At 35.8% G+C, this 21,255-nt stretch overlaps 1 protein-coding gene across 2 annotated transcripts in view; it reads left to right on the forward strand.

The window, feature by feature from the left end:
- Cul2 (cullin 2) overlaps positions 1–21,255 on the forward strand; it is a 427,362-nt gene that overhangs the window by 279,502 nt on the left and 126,605 nt on the right. For both annotated transcript variants that reach the window (XM_090403159.1, XM_090403160.1), the window contains one exon: positions 17,517–17,579. In XM_090403159.1, the coding sequence (XP_090259285.1) occupies positions 17,517–17,579 (63 nt within the window). The remainder of the gene's footprint in view (positions 1–17,516; positions 17,580–21,255) is intronic.

Below are 21,255 nucleotides of genomic sequence, written 5' to 3' on the forward strand. Positions count from 1 at the left end.
AGTAAAAGAATTTATGAAACATTCATGCTTTCATCTTAAGGAGTTGAAAAGTATGAATATATGTTTATGTTCATGCTTTTCTAATATGTATAACATATTTTTGTCAAATTAGAACTGAATCAAGATGAATCTCAACTTGTGATTGCTAATGAGTTGAAATGAGAAGGTCATGCAGGAGCAATGGTATGCAGTTAATAGATGTGTGAGGTGGATCTGTATATGAAAAATTTCTGTATACCTGATGAACTGCATTTAAATAGTTTGGAGAGAGAGAGTGTGCTATTCAGTGAAAGGTTGGAAGTGACACTAGAAGTGTTGTGGGGGATGCAGTTAAGTTTGGGTTCAGCCATCCCTGGACAAATGTGTGGAATGCGTTTGTCCCAGGTATCAAATCTGAGAGTCTGCGCGGTTAGCCTAGTGGCTATGCGCTTCGCAACCATATGCCTGTGGGAGGAGTGTCCTAGGTTCGATTCCCGTCGGTGACGTGAGGAGCTGAAGGATCTTCCTCAGCCATAGCCAAGTTAGCCAGTCTTGGGCTTGGACAGCAGGGTTTTTTCTCCAGTTTATTCTGGGGTTTTTCATCCCACAAAGCAGGCAAACTGGCCTTGAGAACCCAACACTACAGGCCATAGGATACACCAGGGCATAAGGCTGAACACCTTATCCTGTAAACGGAGTGAGGTTGAAATATATGTATATGAATGCCAGAAGTATCAGAAATATAGGAGAGGAATTTTTTGACATGGTCAGCATGATGTGAACAAAAATTATTGGCAACAGAGGGATGACCTGGTTATCAGAAAATGGTATAGTTACAGGGATAGAATGTGAGAGGTATTGTATTTTCAAGGAGGAGGGGTATTGATAATGATAATTGAAGAATGTCAACCAACAAAAATATAAGTTCAGAATTTTATTTTATATATTTTTTTTTAAATATATATCTGATCCATATATGAAAGGCCACAAGACCTATAGCATATTAGTGCCATATGTGGGCAAGAGGAATAGAAGAAAGAAGCAATCTTTGGGAAAGGCAGAGTGGGGGAGACCATTCCAAAGGACAGAAGTAGATGGAATAAAAGAGGAGGCAGTGAAGTTGATTCATTGAGTTTCAAGATGGACTGTAAAAGGATGTTGGTTAGCAGTGATTCTTGTTTTAATGATTTTGGGGGTGGGGGGGAGTGGAGGAATAATAGTGTCCAGTTCAACAGAAACTGAATGTCTGAGAGAGAGGGGGGGGGGTCATTAATTTTCCAGATTGTCCTATTCTGGATAGAATCGATGAACATAGAATGAACTCATATATCCTAACTATATCCTAACTGGGATATAGTTAGGATATATGAGTTCAACCTTGAGGATGATGGTTCATTTGAGGCTATCTGGTGAAATAGAGCCCCATAGAACAAATATTGTCGTTTGGTTTTCAGCTTGACTTGGCCAAAGATTATTGGCAACAGAGATGGCCTAGTCATTTCTCTATAGATATATATGATACTATAGACCTTGGAGGGTGGGGGGTCAGAAAGACATTGATTCATTGCATTGGCAGATTAGCACACAATGGGTGTAGACCAAGCAAGTATTATGGGGACTTCATTGGGGACCAGGGGGTTTGAGGATGCTTGATCTGTTAAAAGTATTGGAAGATGTATCTGTAACCAAGGTAGACACTAAATTAAAGATGCCATGAAATTATATTCTTGTTTAATCCTTTTTCCTAAGCAAAGTTTGTGTGTGATGTATATTCATGATTATACTACTTGTACATAGAGCCAAATTACTTCACATTAGTATCAAACACGAGTGTGATAAGTGGTTGAATAGAGATATAAAGCAGGAGCTGTAATATATATATATATATATATATATATATATATAAAGAAGAAGGTGATCAGCATACTCATAAGCAGTGCAAAAAAAGTACAGGTAAAATAGGATAACTAGTACGGTAAGAAACGCCAAATCAGATTATGAGAGAAAATTAGGTGAGTAGGCCAAAGTAAATACAAAAGCTTTTTTGCTGTTTAGCAAATAGGAGAAAGAATGATTATGGAATAATAACTATAACCATTCCCAATGTTAAGAAGGTGACAGAAGCAGAAGAAAGACGAGTTGCTAAGTGATCACTTTGTAAGGGTGTATCATCCAGGTGGAGATTTGGCAAAGGCTGGTGTGAAAATTGATGTAGATGAACTGAAGATGCTAAGCATATTGAATATCAACATGAATACATCATTATGACTAGATGATGTCAGCTTATGTGCAAGAGAATTGGTAGTGCCTCCAACGAAGTTTAATTCAAACCTCAGATTTGGCAACCTTCCAAGAGAATGGAAAGAGGGCAAGATAGTTCCATGACATAAAGGTGGCTCAAAGACATGAGCAACAAATTACAGACCAATTAGTATCTCAAGAGTGGTGGTAGTCAGATTATTGGAAAAGTTGATTAAAGATGAAATCTAGGAATGAGTGAATAGGAATACCATGCTCATTTTGTAAATTTACTCATTTTATAATAATGACAGCATAACTAGATGAGGGAATTAGCTACATCGTGATACTACTGAACTTTGCAGAGGCATTTTGACATGATACCTCAGGGAAAACTGTTACTTAAGTTGGAGTAGAAGAGATATGAAGATGTGGGTGTGGGGAGGTGGCTGACAGACCAGAAAGTAGCATATGGTAAAATAGAATCTAGGAGATTGAGAGTATCTCATTGTGGAGTGCTGCAGGGGTTCTGTACTAGGGCAACTCCTCTTTGATTTGTATATTAATGATATACGGAATGATTTAAAGTTTGAATATCAGTTGTTTGCTGATCTGTTACTTAAGTTGGAGCAGAAGAGATATGAAGATGTGGGGAGGTGGCTGAGAGACCAGAAAGTAGCATATGGTAAAATAGAATCTAGGAGATTGAGGGGGTATGGAGTGCTGCAGGTGTCTGTACTAGGGAAACACCTCTTTGATTTATATATTAATAATATACGGAATGATTTCAGGTTTGAATATTCAGTTGTTTGCTGATAATGCAAAATCAGGAAGGGCGATAATTCATAAAGGTGATTTAGATATCCTGCAGGATGATTTAAATAAATTAGCATTATGGGCTGAGGATAATGGCTGTTACTTAATTTAATTTGATGTTGCAGAATGTTAAGTTATATGATTTGGGTTGAAAAGATTACATACTGTGTATCACATTGATGGTACTAGATTGTTGAGGCTAGGGATTTGGGGATAATGGTAAACATAGTTGAGGTTCAGAGGTTGGTTATTATTTCTGTTGATAAGCTATGATTTGACTACATCTTGACTATTGTGCAAAGATTTGGTTGCCTGGATTTTCTTCACAGTCAAGAGGTGGTGGAGAGGATTCATAGGTGTGGGGCTCTATGGATTACAAAGTTTAGTTTATAGGTGAAAGGGAGGGGACATGATAGAAACTTATAAGTTACTAAGAGATTTACAGAAAAAAAAAATCAGTTTATGATAAATAGAGAGAACTAGGAACCACCCTTGGAAGTTGTGTGCAATGGATTGCTAGAACTAGTTGTGAGTGCCCTGACATTGAATGAGTTTAAGGAGAAGTATGATAGGTATTGTTTATATAAAGGTTAGTTAGGTTTCCCATAATGAGTCTTCTAACTCCATGGAGATAACCAAATAATAATAATAGTGTTTGCATATGTGCATTTTTCTCAAGGAGAAAAATGCACATATACAAACACACTAAAATTGACTTTTCATTAACTTGATTTATATCTGTCAATAACAGCCAAATGGCTGAACTTATGTCCAGAATCTAGTAAACAGTGCAATCCAATTAATATCCTAAAAGATCAGAATCTGATCTTTTAGGATATTCACATTCAGAAAGTAGTATTAGAGAATTTGTGTGTTACAAGAAGAAATAAGAGAAAGTATTAGTTTTAAATATATCATGTTAGAAAACATGCTATATTTAGAATTTATAACCTCTTTCCCAGTCACACTAGCAGCAGCCAACGTGTGTTTTCAGCTTTGCAATTGTTACAGTACTGTATTTATAACCTTTTCCTTTATATTAAAATTGGGATTCATCAGACCAAGTGTTTGCTTTTCCTGTGCTGCTTATGACATCTGATATTTTGTTCATTTTGATATGCTTCTTTTCATGTTATCAGTATATTTCATTGCCATGTAATAGATTGTGGGCCATCTCGTAGCTCATGTAGAGGTTCAGTTGGTCTGTTTCATCTGTAACATGTTTTTTACTGGCACTGTATGGAGCATATCAAGATTCATCCTTTGCATAACATTTTGCATAGTGTATACTTTCTTTGTTTTATGATTTTACTGTGACACAACACAGCTTTGATTATATTATATTGTTCTTAATATTGAAGATGCTTGAGAGCAGCTTATTATTGTTTTAAACCACCAACAAAATTAGAGCTGTGTTTGTAGCATGCTTGAAGGTTAACTACCTGTGTATAATTCATTATTAGAAAACTCCATTAACTTAGCAGTTTCTGGGATACTGGAGTACTCCATAAAATGGGAGTGAGAACAACATGGCCTTGTCCTTTGGTTGGAAGGATCCCTGGAGTTTTCGTGTAGTAAAAGAAGTAAACCAACTGGAAAACATATGCAGTTAATTGCTTCAGCCATAAATCATTAATGTTAATGAAAGTAATTAATGTTAATCACTTATTGCTAAGTTAAAGTTAATTATAATGAATTCATGATAGTTGCCAGCATGTTTGACACTGAAATATTGCGCTCAAGGTTACTTATATTGTTGGCTCGTTATTGTATGGACTGGTGCACACATACAGAATTACTTAAATGCATGTGTGCATATACAGACACACAACCTCTCAATATCTGCTTATCTCTTATATAGCCTGGAAGAAATTTAATCTCTAACAGATCATTCAGTATATAATTTATGACCAATTTAAATGTGCACAACTTTGTTAAGATCTCATCTTCCTTTTCCCCTCTTTTACCTTGCAGTGTCAAGGGTTTATTAATCATCGGACCTCAAACTGTTCAGAGGATAAGGTGGTCAGCCCTATGCCCTGGTGTATCCTATGTCCTGTAATGTTGAGTTCTCGAGGTCGGTTTGCCTGCTTTGTGGGATGAAAAACCCCAGGATAAACGGGAGGGGGGGACCCTACTGTCCACGTTCAGCTCCTCAAGTTACCGACGGGAATCGAACCTAGGATACTCTTTCTCCAGGCATATGGTCGCAAAGCGCACAGACTTTGTTAAGAACAAGTTAAATATTAAAAAAATGAATAAATAAAAGTCACAAAAAATTCTTTTCAGATTGTTAAGATCTCACCTCCTTTTATATGTTAGGCTCATCAGCTGGTCACAGCCAAGTAGCTTGGCTTCATGGAAGTATAGTTAATGCTATGATCAGACAGTTAATCATAACTGCATAATCTGCTATTTCTGTAAATTATGTTTTTCTGGAAGGATGAACCCTGCTACCTCTCTGAGACTAGCTAACTCACATTTAGTTGAAGAAAATTCATAAATGCTATTTGTATCCTAAATGAAATTTGAATAGAGGTCTTTATAATCATTGAAAGTTCTAGTTTGCTTAATGTGTGGTGATACAATACACCATCTTTCACTAGCATTAAGTCAGGACATGGATGGATCAGTTCGTTTGCTTAAGTTCCAAATGCAGAAATTATTACTATAGTACAAGGAACTATTTTTACAATTTTCTTGCTTTTCTTCTCCTTCCGGTAAGAATCTACTTCCTAATGCAATGCTTTCTATTGGAGGCACTGCTAACAAACTACCAATCAAAGCTTCAAAGGTGCAGTTCTATGCTAAAAGAAATTCACTATAGCAACTGTGCAGTATAACAAACTATTTCTGTTGTCCCTATAGGTTTGCTGTATTTGAGAATCAACCTATAATAGTTTCATAATGGCATTATTTAAGGAAATTAACAGTGTATACTGATCAGAAAAAAACAACTTGTAATTAATATTCTAATATTTCAGTATTAGATATAGAAATATATCTAATATTTCCAATATTACCCTCACCTTAATCATTTCAAAAGTGATGAAGGTTATCAACAACAGCTTCGCTACCCAGTGACCATCATTTCATTAGTGATCAGCAATATGGATTCCACCACTCTCGCTCTACAACAGACCTAGTCACTAACCTTACCTGCCTTTGGACACAGGCTGTAGAAAAATTTGGAGACACTCGCGTGTAGTTTCTTAATATTTCCAAGACATTCGTTCATGCCTAGTATTGAGAGCTTCTTACTGAGCTATCATGTAATATCCTCCTTCCTATACTTTGTGAGTGGAGTGCTTTTTTTTCCCCCTTCTCTCTGATCATTTATTGCATGTCAGTGTAGGTGGATTATCTCGGAGTTCTCACCCATATTCTTCCTGTACATCAGTGACCTCCTCTCTCACAAACCTTCAATCCCATAGGTAATTTTGCATTACAGAATTATATTCCATTCCTCTTCTTCATTTGAAAAATGTACTCAGATGTACATTTTTCAGAAGATTACTACTCAGGTGATTCAAGCTTGAAAATCTTTCATAACCAGCATCTTAAAATCTGATCTCCTCACCATTCTCAAGAGGCGTGAAGATAATTAAGTGCATTTCAATGCCATCAAAATGCATTTTGGTCTTATTACTTAGAAGAAGGCTATCACTTCTCTTCCTCTTTTGATAATCTGTTCTGATTTACACACAGTTTTCTTTTCATATGCTGACTTTCACATGTAACTTATCCTGGCATGCACAAATGTGTCACATCCATAACCTCCTTTTTTTTATTGAAAACATTACTACTACTACTCTCCCACTTAACTCCTAACACTTTATAAATTCCTAATCTGACCAACCTTAGAACATTGTTTTCACATTTGGAGTGATGCACCCAAAATCCTCATAAAAATTCTTCATTGTATACAATGAAGAGGACATTCTGCCTAATAGATTCTGTGCCATAGATACTGTTTCTGCATTATGCCTTTTTTATAGATGCTTTCATTAGCATTGCTGCACTGAATTGCCCACTATCATTATTTGCTTTCCTCTATTCATGTAAGAACATGAGCAGCCATTGTCAACATCTATATACAATTCAACTCCAAATTTATCAAACTAACTTCTCATCAGCTTCCTTCATTCTGTCTACCTCTGTTCTTTGGGACAACCGTTCTCATACTGTTTTCCCCCAATGAGTACAATCCTATTTTTATGACATGTTAATAGATTCCTTTGTTCTCCTTAACACTTGCCCATAAATAGCACTGTTGCGTATAGGTTTTATGACCTCTCTTGTGTGTGGGATTAATTTTTAAAAAACCATTTTGTCCTGGTTATAAAATATTGGATATTTATGGACATTTTTCAATGAAGTAGTGTGCAGTATAAAATTTTGGTGATCAAAACCTTGATTTATCCTTCCTACTTTTCTTGTTTTGCTATAACTCACAAATTTTTGTTATTTTAATCCACATCTTTACAGTTGATTCACAATGTGATGATTTAGTTTCTTTCAGTGCAAGACACTAAAAAAAAATTATGGCGTACTTCCCACAGCATTATTTCCAGTAACTGGGTTTTGAGCTAATGGTTTTCAGCAACCAATAAGTGTAAACATTACAGAGAGTTGTTGAAGTTTTTCCACTTGGTTATACTATAAATTAAAGATGCCAAGAAGTTATATTCTTGGTTTCATCCTTTATCCAAGAGTGTAAGCAAAGTTTGCACATGAAGTAACTTCACAACAGGTTAACTCATATATAGAAGCTAATGACTTCACATCACTTGTCTTAATATCCCATAATGCAAAGCATATATCCTTACGGACATGTATAGTGGCATGCATTCTTGGAAGGGTCACTACCCAGACCGGTTCCACCTTTGAAGTCTCATCAGTGGGAGCCAGATCCTTTCCATAATGCATAGCATTATACATGTTCCTAAGGATGTGTGCTTTGCATTATGGCAAGTGATGTGAAGTCATTAGCCTCTATATACAAGTTGCCCTATTGTGAAGTTACTTCATGCACAAACTTTGTTTGCTTATGTTTGGAGAAAGACGGAACGAAGAATGTAATTTCTTGACATCTTTAATTTAAAGATTTAAAAGTGTTGGAAACCTGACAAATAACAGGTTAATGTGATAGAAAATGGAAGGTAGGAAATGTGTGTACCAACACACAGTTCATTTTAATATGAAATCATCACCAGTTGAGTTTTAGTTGATATAGGTTTGCTGGTGGGGGAGGGGGGGGACTAGAAATACCAATATGACAACATGGAATATTTATGCCAAATATGCAAAATTTAATTGGCATTTTGCTTTATTGTAAAGGTTCCTCCAGGAAGTTGAGATGACCATTTCCAGATATCTATCTATCCCAATGGCTTTAACAGGCCTTTAAGACCCATGACCTTCCAAGCATGCTTGGATTTCGTAACCGAAATACGAGAATAGAATGGTCACCCCTATGCCTCGAAGTATTCCTGGCTGTATCCCTGTGTGTTCACGGGGCCGGTTTGCCTGCTTGCGGGATGAAAAACCCCAGATAAACTGGTAGAAAAAACCGTGCTGTCCATGCCCAAGACTGGTTAACTTGGCGATGGCTGAGGAAGATCCTAAAGCTTCTCACATCGTCGACGGGAATTGAACTTAGGACACTCCTTCCCCAGGCATATGGTTGTGAAGCGCAAAACCACTAGGCTAACTGCACGGACACCATGTCTAGATAACACAACTTAAATGTCTATCATATCTCTCTTTGAAAATATTCACTGTGAGATTCACTCTCAACTTTCACTAGTAGCCCATTCCACACATTCACCACATGCCTTGAGAAGAACCTGGCAATATCCCATGCTTGTTAATCATACCCTCTCAGGTTCCAGCACTGACTGCCTTCTATCTTATCATCTAGTTGCACCTCAACATCCTGACAATTAGTGGAATGTTCTGCTTGGAATGTATACCTCACTAAAGTGATCCCTTAACAATTCTGCTGTTTCTAAATCATCTAATACTTTACTGTCTTCTGCATTCCCTTAGTTATTCCTTCATGGTCATTCTTCCTTTTACTTGCCACAAAGGGAAAAAAATCCAATTTTGTCTTTCTCACTATTGCTATCACTTTTCTAGCCTCCTTTATTTATGCTGTTCCTGATTCTTATTTTATTTATTTTTTCTGGTATTGGATCCATATTATTTTTGTTTTATGCTGCTCTTGCTTCAAAGTATTATCCATCCATTTAATTCCCATGCACATTCTCCATAAGTATGCAGTCAAATGCAGAGCTGATTACCAATTTTTTTGACGAGGCACTGCTTCAATCTGCCTCCTCCTCCTCATTCTATCATGATCACCTATTATGTCATTCCACCATATCTTATCATATCTTGTGACTCCACTTATATTCCTTTCCTTCAAATTTCTTACATGGAGCTTTGAAGCTGGGAATTTTGTATACAGGTTATGTCATATGGAAGGCATATAAAAGGAAAGTGAATGCCGTGTATTCAGCTATAGAACTTAGTTATATTATTATTTAGTTTACCAAGAAGTAACAACATAGAAACAAATGCTTTTATATATTTATTTAAATCTTATTTCTGGCCCATGCACAAGTTATTTTAGGACTCTGAGTATATAATAGATTTTATTGAATTTTGTTATTGTTGATCCTTCAGAAAGTTTAAGGTATTCTTTTTTGTTGTTGAAATTGGAGTAATTGCTGGAGCATAAGTGTTCAAAGTATTGATAGAATATATTGCAATAAATCCACTCTGGCTGGGTGGAATATAATAAAATCTTGAGTAGAAGATGCATACAACTTCAGTGCCACCTGTGTAGCTAATGTAAGAACTAAAAAATGGCCAATAATTTCCTGATACTTAATACACGTGCGCGTAGATTTGTCCACGTTATGAAAGATTAGCAGATTTAAAAAGTACTATCTCCCACAAAATCTGCTGATCTTTCCTAACTTTATTTTGTCTATGCATATATATATATATATTTTTTTTTTAAAATCTTCTTGTCTTCTGTCTAAGACGGGTTGAGTCTTCTCTTGAGCAGGATCTTCCAGTCTCTATTCCTTGCTGTTCGAAAAAATTCCTTATATGTTCTGCATCCTGAGATGTTCTTTATTAATTTCAGCCAGGTAATTCTTGGTTTTCCGGGTCTTCTTTTTTCAGTTGGAAAAGTATTAATTAGAACGTTAGGAAGTCTGTCTGCGTCCATGTGTACAGTGTGTCCAAACCATCTCAGTTGCTGTTTTCTAATTTTTTCCATTATTGTCTTTTTATACAATAGTTCTTGTCTGACTGTGATGTTTTAAGTTTATTTTTCACTTGGTTAGAATATAATAAATTTAGTTTAATCCTTTATCCAAGTGTGAGCAAACAAAGTTTGCGCCTGAAAGTATCTTCAGGACTGAGGTAAGGTGGTACACACCAGGGCAACTCGTTGCAAAGGTGGAGCAAGCTACCAATACTCCTGTCTCAGTATCTCCTATAATGCAAACAGGAGTATTGGTAGCTTGCCCCACCTTTGCAACGAGTTGCCCTGGTGTGTACCACCTTACCTCAGTCCTGAAGATACTTTCAGGCGCAAACTTTGTTTGCTCACACTTGGATAAAGGATTAAACTAAATTTATTATATTCTAACCAAGTGAAAAATAAACTTTCAACATCTTTCTCTAAATCCAGAGTAATTTATTAAAAATGGGTGGCACACCATTTGGCAACTCCTATAGGTAGAGATGACCTGCGAATGCTTCTGCCTGGTACCTCAGCTTGGGCCTGGCTCCCACTGAAGAGACCTCAATAAAAGTCGAAACTAGTCTGGGTAGTGGCCCTTCCCTTAATGCATAACATTAGACATATCCGCAAGGATATGTGTTTTGCATTATAGGAGATACTGAGACAGGAGTATTGGTAGCTTGCTCCACCTTTGCAACGAGTTGCCCTGGTGTGTACCACCTTACCTCAGTCCTGAAGATACTTTCAGGCGCAAACTTTGTTTGCTCACACTTGGATAAAGGATTAAACTAAATTTATTATATGACTGTGATGTTTGTTTTCTTTTCTATCCAACTTGTTCTATTTATTTTTCTTAAGCATTTCATTTCAAATGCCAGCAGTTTTTTCTCCTCTCTTTTAACTGTCCATGCTTCTGCTCCATAGATGACTATTGGTATAATTATTGCTTCATATAATTTGATTTTGGCTTGCTTAGATATCTTGTTTGTTTTCCAGATTTTCTGTAATATTCCCATGGTGGTCCATCCTATTGCTATTCTGTGTTTGATTGTTTTGAGTTCATCTATTGTTTCTGTTAGTTTTGATCCAAGGTATATGAAGTTGTCTACTTGTTCTATTTGTTCTCCGTTTAGGGCGGCTGAGATGGTAGTTCCGTTCCTCCCTATTTTCATCACTTTTGTATATTTATTGTCATGTTTTACAGGTTTCATTTAGCTTGTTGATCAACTTTTGTAGTTCATTTGGGGTTCTTGCAAGAAGGATGAGATCATCTGCATATTTGATATTATTTATGTTTAAACCATTGACATTGATTCCAGGCTCATTGTCTATTGCCTTCTTTAAAACTTCTTCTAGATATATGTTGGATAGGCATGGGGATAATGGGCATCCTTGCATTACTCCTTTTTGGATCTCTATGGGTTCTGTTGTGAGTGTGTCCTTTTTAATTATTGCATTTGTCTTAGAGTAATATTTTATCATAAACTATTATATATTTGCCTATTGCTTTTTCTAGTAGAATTTTAAGAAGGATTTCTCTGTTGATGTTATCGAAAGCTTGTTTAAAGTCCACAAAACAACAATATAGTTCTTTATGGTCTTCCCAGGTGAGCTCTGCTAGTTGGTGCAATGTGAAAATTTGGTCTATTGTTGAGTAGTTTCCTCGGAAACCAGCTTGTTCTATGCCTATCATTTCTTCGTAGGTGTTTTTTAATCTATTTTGTATAATTCTTATGAATATTTTATAGGCGTGAGGGAGTAAATTGATTGGTTTGTAATTTCTGCAGTCTCTTTTGTCTCCTTGTATATTGGGATGATATTTCCAGTTCTCCAGTCATCTGGGATCTCTCCTGTTTTTAGTATTTTATTGAATAGGATTGTTAAATATTCTATTGATATGCTGCCTCCATATGACTACAGTTCAGTATAGTTCAGATAGCATCAATGCCTGGTGCTTCATTGTTTTTCATCTGTTTTATTGCGTATCTAACTTGTAAAATTTTTGGGTGATCATTATTTTCTTCTATTGTTGGCATTGTAGTTTAGTTTCCTTGGTGGAAGATAGTCTTAAAATGGTTTGACCAGATTTTTCTTATATATTCAATATTCCTGGTTTCAGTCATCTTGTTGTTTATCATTGTTACTGCTTTTGCTGAGAATTCCTTTGTAATTTCTCTTACAGTATCATGGAAGACTTTTAGGTTGTTTTGTTGGTATGCTTCTTGGCATTTCTTAGATTTTTCTTCTAACCATTTTTCTTTAGCTTTTTTGCATAGGTTATCAACTTTATTTTTTAGTGCTCTGTATTTTTCTCTATTCTCTTCATTGTTTTGTTGGTTTACAAGTATCTTAGCCTCTCTTTTCTCTTCTATGGTAGCTATGATTTTGGGTTTGGAACCTAGAGTGTCTTTTGCAGTTGATAACACTGTTTCTTTTCCTTCTTCCTAGTATTTTCCGCTTTTCTGGATGATGGAGGGTTTTAATTTTAAGCACATCTGTTCTAAAAATCAACTTCTGCTTGAGCTATCTTTTAGTTTTGAGTTGATATTTTCCTCTTTTCTGATATTGCTTTTCCCTGTTGAATTTTATCTTCACTTCGGCAGTTAATATTTTGTGGTCACTGTCAAAATTAAAACTTCTTAATGTTCGTACATTATTTACTGATCTTTTCCATTGTTTGTTTGTGATGATATAGTCTATGCAGTTCTTTATATTACCATCTGGGGGATGTCCATGTATATTTATTATTAAGGCATTGATAGAACAATGTGTTTGTAATCATTAGATCGTTTGCTTTACAGAAGTGGAGTAATTGTTCTCCTCTGTTGTTAAGCTCTCTGTATCCAAATTTCCCATCACATCTTTTTTGTCTGCTGTGAACTGTCCTATTTTAGCATTAAAATCTCCCATCACTATAATGAGTTCTCTATTTTGGGGACTATTTCCTGTTGTAGTTCTTCATAGAAATTTTCTATTTCTTCCTCTGAATGGTTACTGTCTGGTGCATATATTTGGATTATTTTAATTGTTTGACCTTTTTATTTTGCTTGAAGTTTGGCTGTGATTATTCTAGGAGATTTCATTTACTGAGTGTGTAAGTTTCTTTTCAATTAATAATGCAACTCCTTCTCTGTGTATGTTATATTTTCTTCCTGAGAAGTACAGTCTTCCTTCTGGTAAATCCATGAATCCATCTCTGCACCAGTGTGTCTCTGATAAACCTAAAATACTCCATTTCAGTCTCTTTAAATTTTCCTGGACTAATTGCAATTTTCCAGGTCAGTATAGTGATCTTATGTTGAGGGTGGCTACATGTTTCACATCCTTGGCTGACCACATTGCTGATTTCTCATCTACTTTCTCACGATGTGGTCTTCGAGCAGGCGCGTTGGTTGTCCCGTACGCAGTAGCACTATCTCGGTTTGTAGACTTTCTCCTGCTCATGAAAGTTACTGGCATAATAACGTAGCCAGCTTGCCATGCCTCTGCTACATTCTTTGGTCCATGGCTCTTTATTCTTTATTCAGAGCAATCCATTTGGGTTTCCCCCATCTGCCACCGGGGGACACGCCTGGTAGGAGTGTGGCCCCCTCCCCAAGTTTATGTGAGTTTTCTCTTCTTTTTATAACAGCCGAAGGTCAAACTCAACCACTTTGTTTCTAATGCTCCTGACATTTGTGTAAGATATAAGTTTCTTCCCTGCTTTTTGTTATACTTAAATCTACCATCTGCTTGGCCCTGTTGGGCAACCCCAGACACACTCATAATGCCCTAACCTAAAACATAGTCCATCCCTTCACTGACATTCACATCACTATTACGTCTGCACATTCTCTCGGAGCTTAGATGCGCACACTTCTTCAGCATGCCTCTCAAGATTATCTCATTTCCTTGACTCTCTGTATTAGATCTCATTCTGGTAAATAATTTCTCTAGGCACCTGATCCTAAACACATTCAAGTGCAGACTATCCTTCTTATTCTGATCTTTTCTACTATCAAACTTACTCCACACACATTCAAAAATTCTCACCCGCTTTTTCTATGTAGCCAGCACATTGAATCATTTGCTATCATTGGCCTCTTCCTTAACTCATGACTTTCATATCTCAGTAACAAACTAGGCATTTTTTACTTTCTCACCTTTTTTTCCTGCTTATTCCATCAAGTCTTTCATATCATCATACTGTATTTGTCACTTCTTAAGCAATTAGTTCAAGGAGCTACAAATACTAGTACTACCATCTCTTTTACTTTTCTTTGCTGTTTTACTATTGTTTTTATCATATCCTTTATTTTAGCTCTTTGGGAATCTTGATGCACTGACTCCTTCATCAAGCAAATTTAATGATCAAATCACCATACCATGTGACTTCTGTTTTCTTAAATTTTAATTGACTTACATTGTTATTATCATCATTATTATTATTCATTGATAATTTGACTTACCTCACCGTCCTTTCTGTTATTGTTCTCCTCAGTTCTCTTTTCCTGTCTTAGTTCCTGTAATCATCTTTTGTTATAATTAAATCTAAAAAAAAAACAGAAGTTATATTTCTTCAACTCTCTGGTCAATTTTCAAATAATTCTTTTTAATCTTGAAATTTCGTATGTTAATTTTTCTTCATTTATGTCATCAATATAAAGCTTCTCTTTACTGGGTTCCATGCTATTTTTACCCTTAACTTTCAATGCATCTCTTTTTTTTTTTTTTTTTCTGTGTTTTTGGTGCCAGTTTTTAAAAACATATCTTAATTTGATATTAATGTTTACTGAATACAATAAAAACAGCAAAAACACAATGCTATAGTAAAAATATACTAAGTAATCTAAAAAAAATACTCATTTGTTCACTGGTCATCCACAGATGCCGTATGGTCACTCTGATGCTCGGTGATGTGCCACACCAGGACTCGCCATGTAATCCTGTTGTATGCTTTTCTGGAAGCCTCAGCTTTCTGAAGATCAGTCACTCCACACACAATCTATCCATCTCATTGATGGTCTACCCCCTTCTCTTTTTCCAGGAACTTGACCTTTATTACTGTTTGGAGAAGTCTTCCTTTCAATGTGTCCAAAGTATTTCATTTTTCTTCTGTCAATATCTTTAAGGAGCCATAAAGTTCTAATGATCCTTTCTAACACCCATTCATTTGTATGCCTTTCAGTATGTGATATCCTCAACAGCCTTCCATAACACATCTCAAAAGCAGCTATCCTTTTCTTATCTGACTTCTTTAGGTTCCAAGTTTCACATCCAAAAGTTGCAGTTGGAAAAACAACTGAATCCAAAATCCTCAACTTTGTCCTCATGAAGGTAGATCCATGCTTCCAGAATTTAGACAAGTCTCTGACTGTTGTTTTAGCCATTCCTAATTTTCTTATGACATCTGCTGAACAGCAATTCTTCACATTAATTAATGGATCCCAGGTATTCAAAACTTGTTGATTTCTTCAATTCTTTCTCCATTAAGGTACACGTGTTTCTCAAGAGCTTTGAGCTTTCCTGTTTGTATTTCCTTTGAGAACCATAATTTTTGTCTTGCTAGGATTGAGTTGAAGTCCTCTGTTATTACTGATCTTAATTTTATCAAGAATTTGTCCTAGTTCTTCCTTGTCATTACAGAAGAGTATTGTATCATCAGCATACCTCAGATTACTGATCAGTCTAACATACACCCTAATTTCTGTCTTGAGCTCATCCAGTGCTTCATGCATAATGTCCTCAGCATATAATAAATTTAGTTTAATCCTTTACCCAAGTGTAGGCAAACAATGCTTGCACCTGAAGTAGTTCAGGACTGAGGCAACTTGTAGTAAAGGTGGAAGTGCTCATCACTCCTTGTCTCAGTATCTCCCATAATGCAAAGCACATCTCCTTGCAGGCATGTACAAAGCTATGCATTAAGAAAAGGGCCACCACTCAGACTGGTTTCGACCTTTATTGAGGTCTCGTCAGTGGGAGGCAGACCCAGAAGTGATGATACTAAGGCAGAAGCAACAGAGAGATCATATTTACTTATACGAGTTGCCAAAAGGTGTACCACATTGTTATTAATTTACTCTGGATTTAGAGAAAGATGTTGGAAGTTTATTTTCTACTTGGTTAGACTATAATAAATTTAGTTTAATCCTCAAATTTAGTTAAATATGATGTTTCTTCTGTGAATCCACTACAGATTACTCTAACATCCAGTCTAGTGGAATGTGCCTGAAAGTTTTTGGAGTCTTAGTCTTACTAGCAGATGGTCTGTACTACAATCCGTTCTGAGACAAGCAGGCACAGCAGAGATGATTGTCTTTCACCACTGGAGGATCAGGATGTAATCAGTCTCCAAGTATAGGTCCATAGTGAATGTTTCTGGAAGCAGAAACCTTGGTAGGCAGTCTAAGTTTTCATAGAATTCCTCACTCTCTTTACCAGGCCTATCCGTGTGAAGTGCATAAACTACCACAATTAATACATTGGTAGGCTGAGCCTTAAGTCTAATAGAAAGTATCCTATCATTAATAGAGTTATAACCAAGAAGGTTTTGCCTGAGCTGTCTTCAGTATCACAGCTACCGCATGATGCTTTGAGTCACCTCCTGAGTAAACAGCAGCTAGCTTACCATTCTGTCTTTTGAAATGACCTTCTCCATTCCATCTTGTCTCTGTAATTCCCAAGATGTCAATTTATACCTATCCATCTGTAGATCCCAAACATTCCGTGTGCCATGTGCCTAAAATTCCCTTCTAAGATTAATCCTCTACCTTCTGTGTTCCTCATTCACAATATCACTGACTTTTGTTGGACACTAATATATTTCTCAAATAGGACCCTCTGTCTAAGCCCTGAACGCAACTCTGATTATTCTGAGTGACAACCGATGCAACATGAGATGTATTATAAGGCACAACCATATTAGCATTTTGGAGTGAAGTCACTGCAAGAAAAAAGTGGTAGGATTGCAGAGGCCCTTTCCACATACTAAATAAATAAAAAAAAATTATCTGTTTTTACAGGAGCTTCAAATTACATTCTCACACATTACTTTTACATTACAGAAGCATAGAAGTTTTACTAGTATTCATAATCTCAAATAATTTATAGAAAGGCAGTTTTTCTAAACCTGTTAGATAAATGAGATGTTATATATATATAATTTTCATTTATTTTTATTGTGAATAACAATTAAAAATTGAAATTAATTGCAATTCTATAATTTGTTCGTTTTCAGGCATGTGCAACAGTTATTAACTTCAAAAGTAATCCTAAGCAGTCCTGCAGGTCACCAGAACTTGTAAGTGATTTGAAACTCATTTAATTTTTTTAATTAAATTTCACAAATTGTGTTCTTGGTTCTTATAATGGAATAGTCATTTTTGCCTTATCAAAACATTATCTAAAGTTTTACAGAGTTAAAGCATGTCAAATATACCTGGATGGATTATGAGGATTTAATCACTAGCATCCAAAAAAGAAAAATTTTTTCAAGTAAGAATGTCTGTGAGCAATGCAATGACATGATCTTTTTTGGATTTTTTTGTCATTTTTGCCTCATCAAAACATTATCTAAAGTTTTACAGAGCTCAAGCATGTCAAATAGACTTGGATGGATTATGAGGATTTAATTACTAGTATCCAAAAAAGAAAAATTTTCTCAAGTAAGAATGTCTGTGAGCAATGCAGTTTGAAGCTGCAATGACATGATCTTTTTTGGACAGGTGCCCTTGAATCTCATCACCTGTGGTCTGACATGACTCTTTTCATATTCATTTTGCTGAATTTAAACATTACAGCGGTATTAATAAAGTGCTCTACATTATTATAACTCTTTAAGTTGAGTTTTTTTTTAGAATTTTTCCAAAATTAAGTTGTGATAAGAAATATAAATTACTTATAATAAATGAATAATGCCTAATTCTTTACCACAACTAAAGGTTGAACCATTAAATATCAGTTTTCTTTCCAATATTTAACAATCATCATCATAACACTAATTAATAGACCATATTGGTCTGTTCCAGTCTCATTATCCATCCGATATCCTTTTTGTCTACTGCCTTCTCTTTCCAATTGGCTTATTTAACAATTAAATGTTAAATAGTATTTAACAGTTATTTATAATAAAAAATATTGGTTTCTTCCAGTCTTAAACAAATATCATTCATTATATTCACTTTTCCATCTCAGAAAAAAAAGCAATGGGCTCTGGCAATAGTGAATATTCCTGCTTCCCCTCCCCACACAAAAAAAAAAAAAAAACCTTTTGTGATCTCCTGTGGCTTAAGATTTCTGTCACATTTGTTTTACCATTCTCCCAATTCTGAAAATCATTCTAACCTCTTTGACTTCCTTTATTCGAAACTCAGTTTCATTCGGTCCAAATTTCCAAACAGTGTAGTCATGTTTCTTGGTGATTTCAATGTTCACAGTGCTAACAACTGGCTCCTTTTTTTCAGATTTCACTGACTAAGCTGGAAGAGAAGCTGAGATTTTGCTGTAAGTGGTGACTTAAAACAGATTATTCATCTCCCTACCAGAATTCTCAACAATCCTCTTCACTAACCCTACACTGGATCTCTCTTCCTAATTAGTTCTCTTTCCAGGTATTTTGTTCAGATGACTGCTCTTTTTCATAATTCAGATTACAATCTCATCTTTGCTGGAATGTCCTTCCTTCAACCATTCACAACCTTGTGTATTCTGGTATTACAACAGTGCCAAGTAGGAGGACTTATGACTCCTCGTTTCCATGTTCAGACTACTATTTTCATTCTTAAGATTCAGACATTTGTGATCTCGTTACAGAAATAATCGATGTTGAAATGGAAGCTTTCATTCCTCATTCTTTTCAAATTTCATATCCCATATCTAAACAGTGGGTCTCCAAGAAGTGTGCCATGGCTCCTCGAGAAAAGTAAACAGTTCTTCACAGTCTACACAGCTGCCCACAACACTTGTAAAAATTATCATTAAAAGGGCAAAGTCTAAATTCAACAAGGATAAATGTAGAAAACTCGCTGCTTATGAATAACTTGGTTACCACAAAGGCAGCTGGTCCTGATGGAATCCTACCCATTGTGCTCAAGATATACTCCTGAACTAACACTGTTCTGCATCATTTATACCAGGCCTGCACAACATGCGGCCCGCAATGCTATTTATTTTGGCCCATCTGCCCGATTGAATTATTTAATCATACGGGGGAATTAGACTATTTTTTCCTAGCGTTGAATTAAATTTTTACTAAGACTCAGCATGTTTATGTTCATGCAATTAATGTCACAATCATGTTTCTTTCAACTCGACAATAAATTGCATTTGGAGTTATTCCCACTGTCGTATTGAATAACAAATTATTATAGTCGCTTCGAGGTTTTGTTAGTGCTGATGTCTCTGCAGGGAAATTCAAAGTTACATCTCCGTGATAACGACTTGATGTCTATGAACGAGAATGAATCGTATTACACAAAGTTGACCATGCCTTGACTGGCTTTGGCAGTGTAGTGGTTGGTTGTAGCTGGAGCAATACATTACATAACTGTTATCATAACCTGCATTATTGTGAGTTTTTCATCATTAGTTTATATTGTCAATCTTGACACAATGAGCTTAAGTAAAAAGCATGAAATAGATTCGGAGCATTTTAACCCTGAGTGGACAAACAGACATTTTTTTATGTTATTTAAGGGCAAAATAGTGTGCATTGTTTGCCGGGAATCTATCGCTGTGCCGAAAGAGTACAATTTGAGACGTCATTTTGAATCGAAACATCCTAACCTTGGCAAGTTGGATGCTATTGAAAGTCCTTAGCAGTGAGCAACAAGCCTTTAAAAAAGTGACATCTGCAAATGAAGTTGCCACAAAGGTAAGCTTAAAAATATCAAAAGAAATAGTTTGTGCTGGCAAATCATTTACTGAGGGAGAGTTGATAAAAAAAGTTTCTGATGATTGCTGTTTCTGAATTGTGTCCTGATAAGAAAAATAATTTTGAAAATATCAGTTTATCCCGTGTGACTGTTCAGCGCAGGGTGGCTGATATTGTCAAGGATCTTAAAGATAACCTGCAAAAATCAGCTAGTGAATTTGTCTGTTATTCGCTTGTTATGAAAGTACTGATGTGAAAGATACTGCACAGTTTTTAATATATGTAAGAGGCATTAATAAGAATTTTGAGGTGCAGAGAAGCTTGCTGGTTTGTGTTCAATGAAAGGAAGAACAACAGGAAAGGAGATCGCAGAAAATGTAAAGATGTGTGTAACCGAAAAACTATCCTTAAATTTCAAGAATTTAGTAGCAGCTTGCACTGATGGTGCCCCATGTATGTGTAGAATAAATGTTGGTGCTGTTACATTTATTGAACAGTATGCAGGTAAACCATTGACAAAATTTCACTGCCTGATTCATCAGTAGGTGTTATGTTCAAAGGTTTTTGCAGTTTGATCATGTGATTAAAGTAGTATTTGCTCTGGTCAACTATATTCGAGCTCGGGGTTTGAAACATGGAATGTTTCAGGCGTTTCTAGAAAATTATGCAGAATACGGGGATCTACCATACCACACTGATGTACACTGGTTGAGCTGCGGTAAAGTTTTGTCGCTCTAAAAAATGAACTAGTTGAATTTTTGGAATAGCAAGAAGATATGGAAAAATTCCCAGAAATAATGGATGAAGAATGGAATCGAGATTTATTTCTCTTGTGTGAAATTTTGAGTCACTTGAACTGACCTTAACTTACAGCTTCAAGGGAAAAATAAGTTTGTTTTTCAGTTAATGTCTCTTGTAAAGGCATTCAAAATGAAATTAAGTTCGCTTGAAAATCAACTTGCTAAGGGGAATATGTCACATTTCTTAACTTGTCGACAGAATATTCCATCAGAATATCATTCAATGGTGGGTGGAAAATATAAGAAGCACATATCACTTCTAAGTGAGGAGTTTCAGAAAAGAATGCCATTGAGTAATGAAGACA

This window comes from Typopeltis vanoorti, chromosome 13 (genome assembly GCF_054136105.1).
Source record: "Typopeltis vanoorti isolate ZY-2024b chromosome 13, IOZ_Tvanoo_1.0, whole genome shotgun sequence".
NCBI lineage: Eukaryota > Metazoa > Arthropoda > Arachnida > Uropygi > Thelyphonidae > Typopeltis > Typopeltis vanoorti.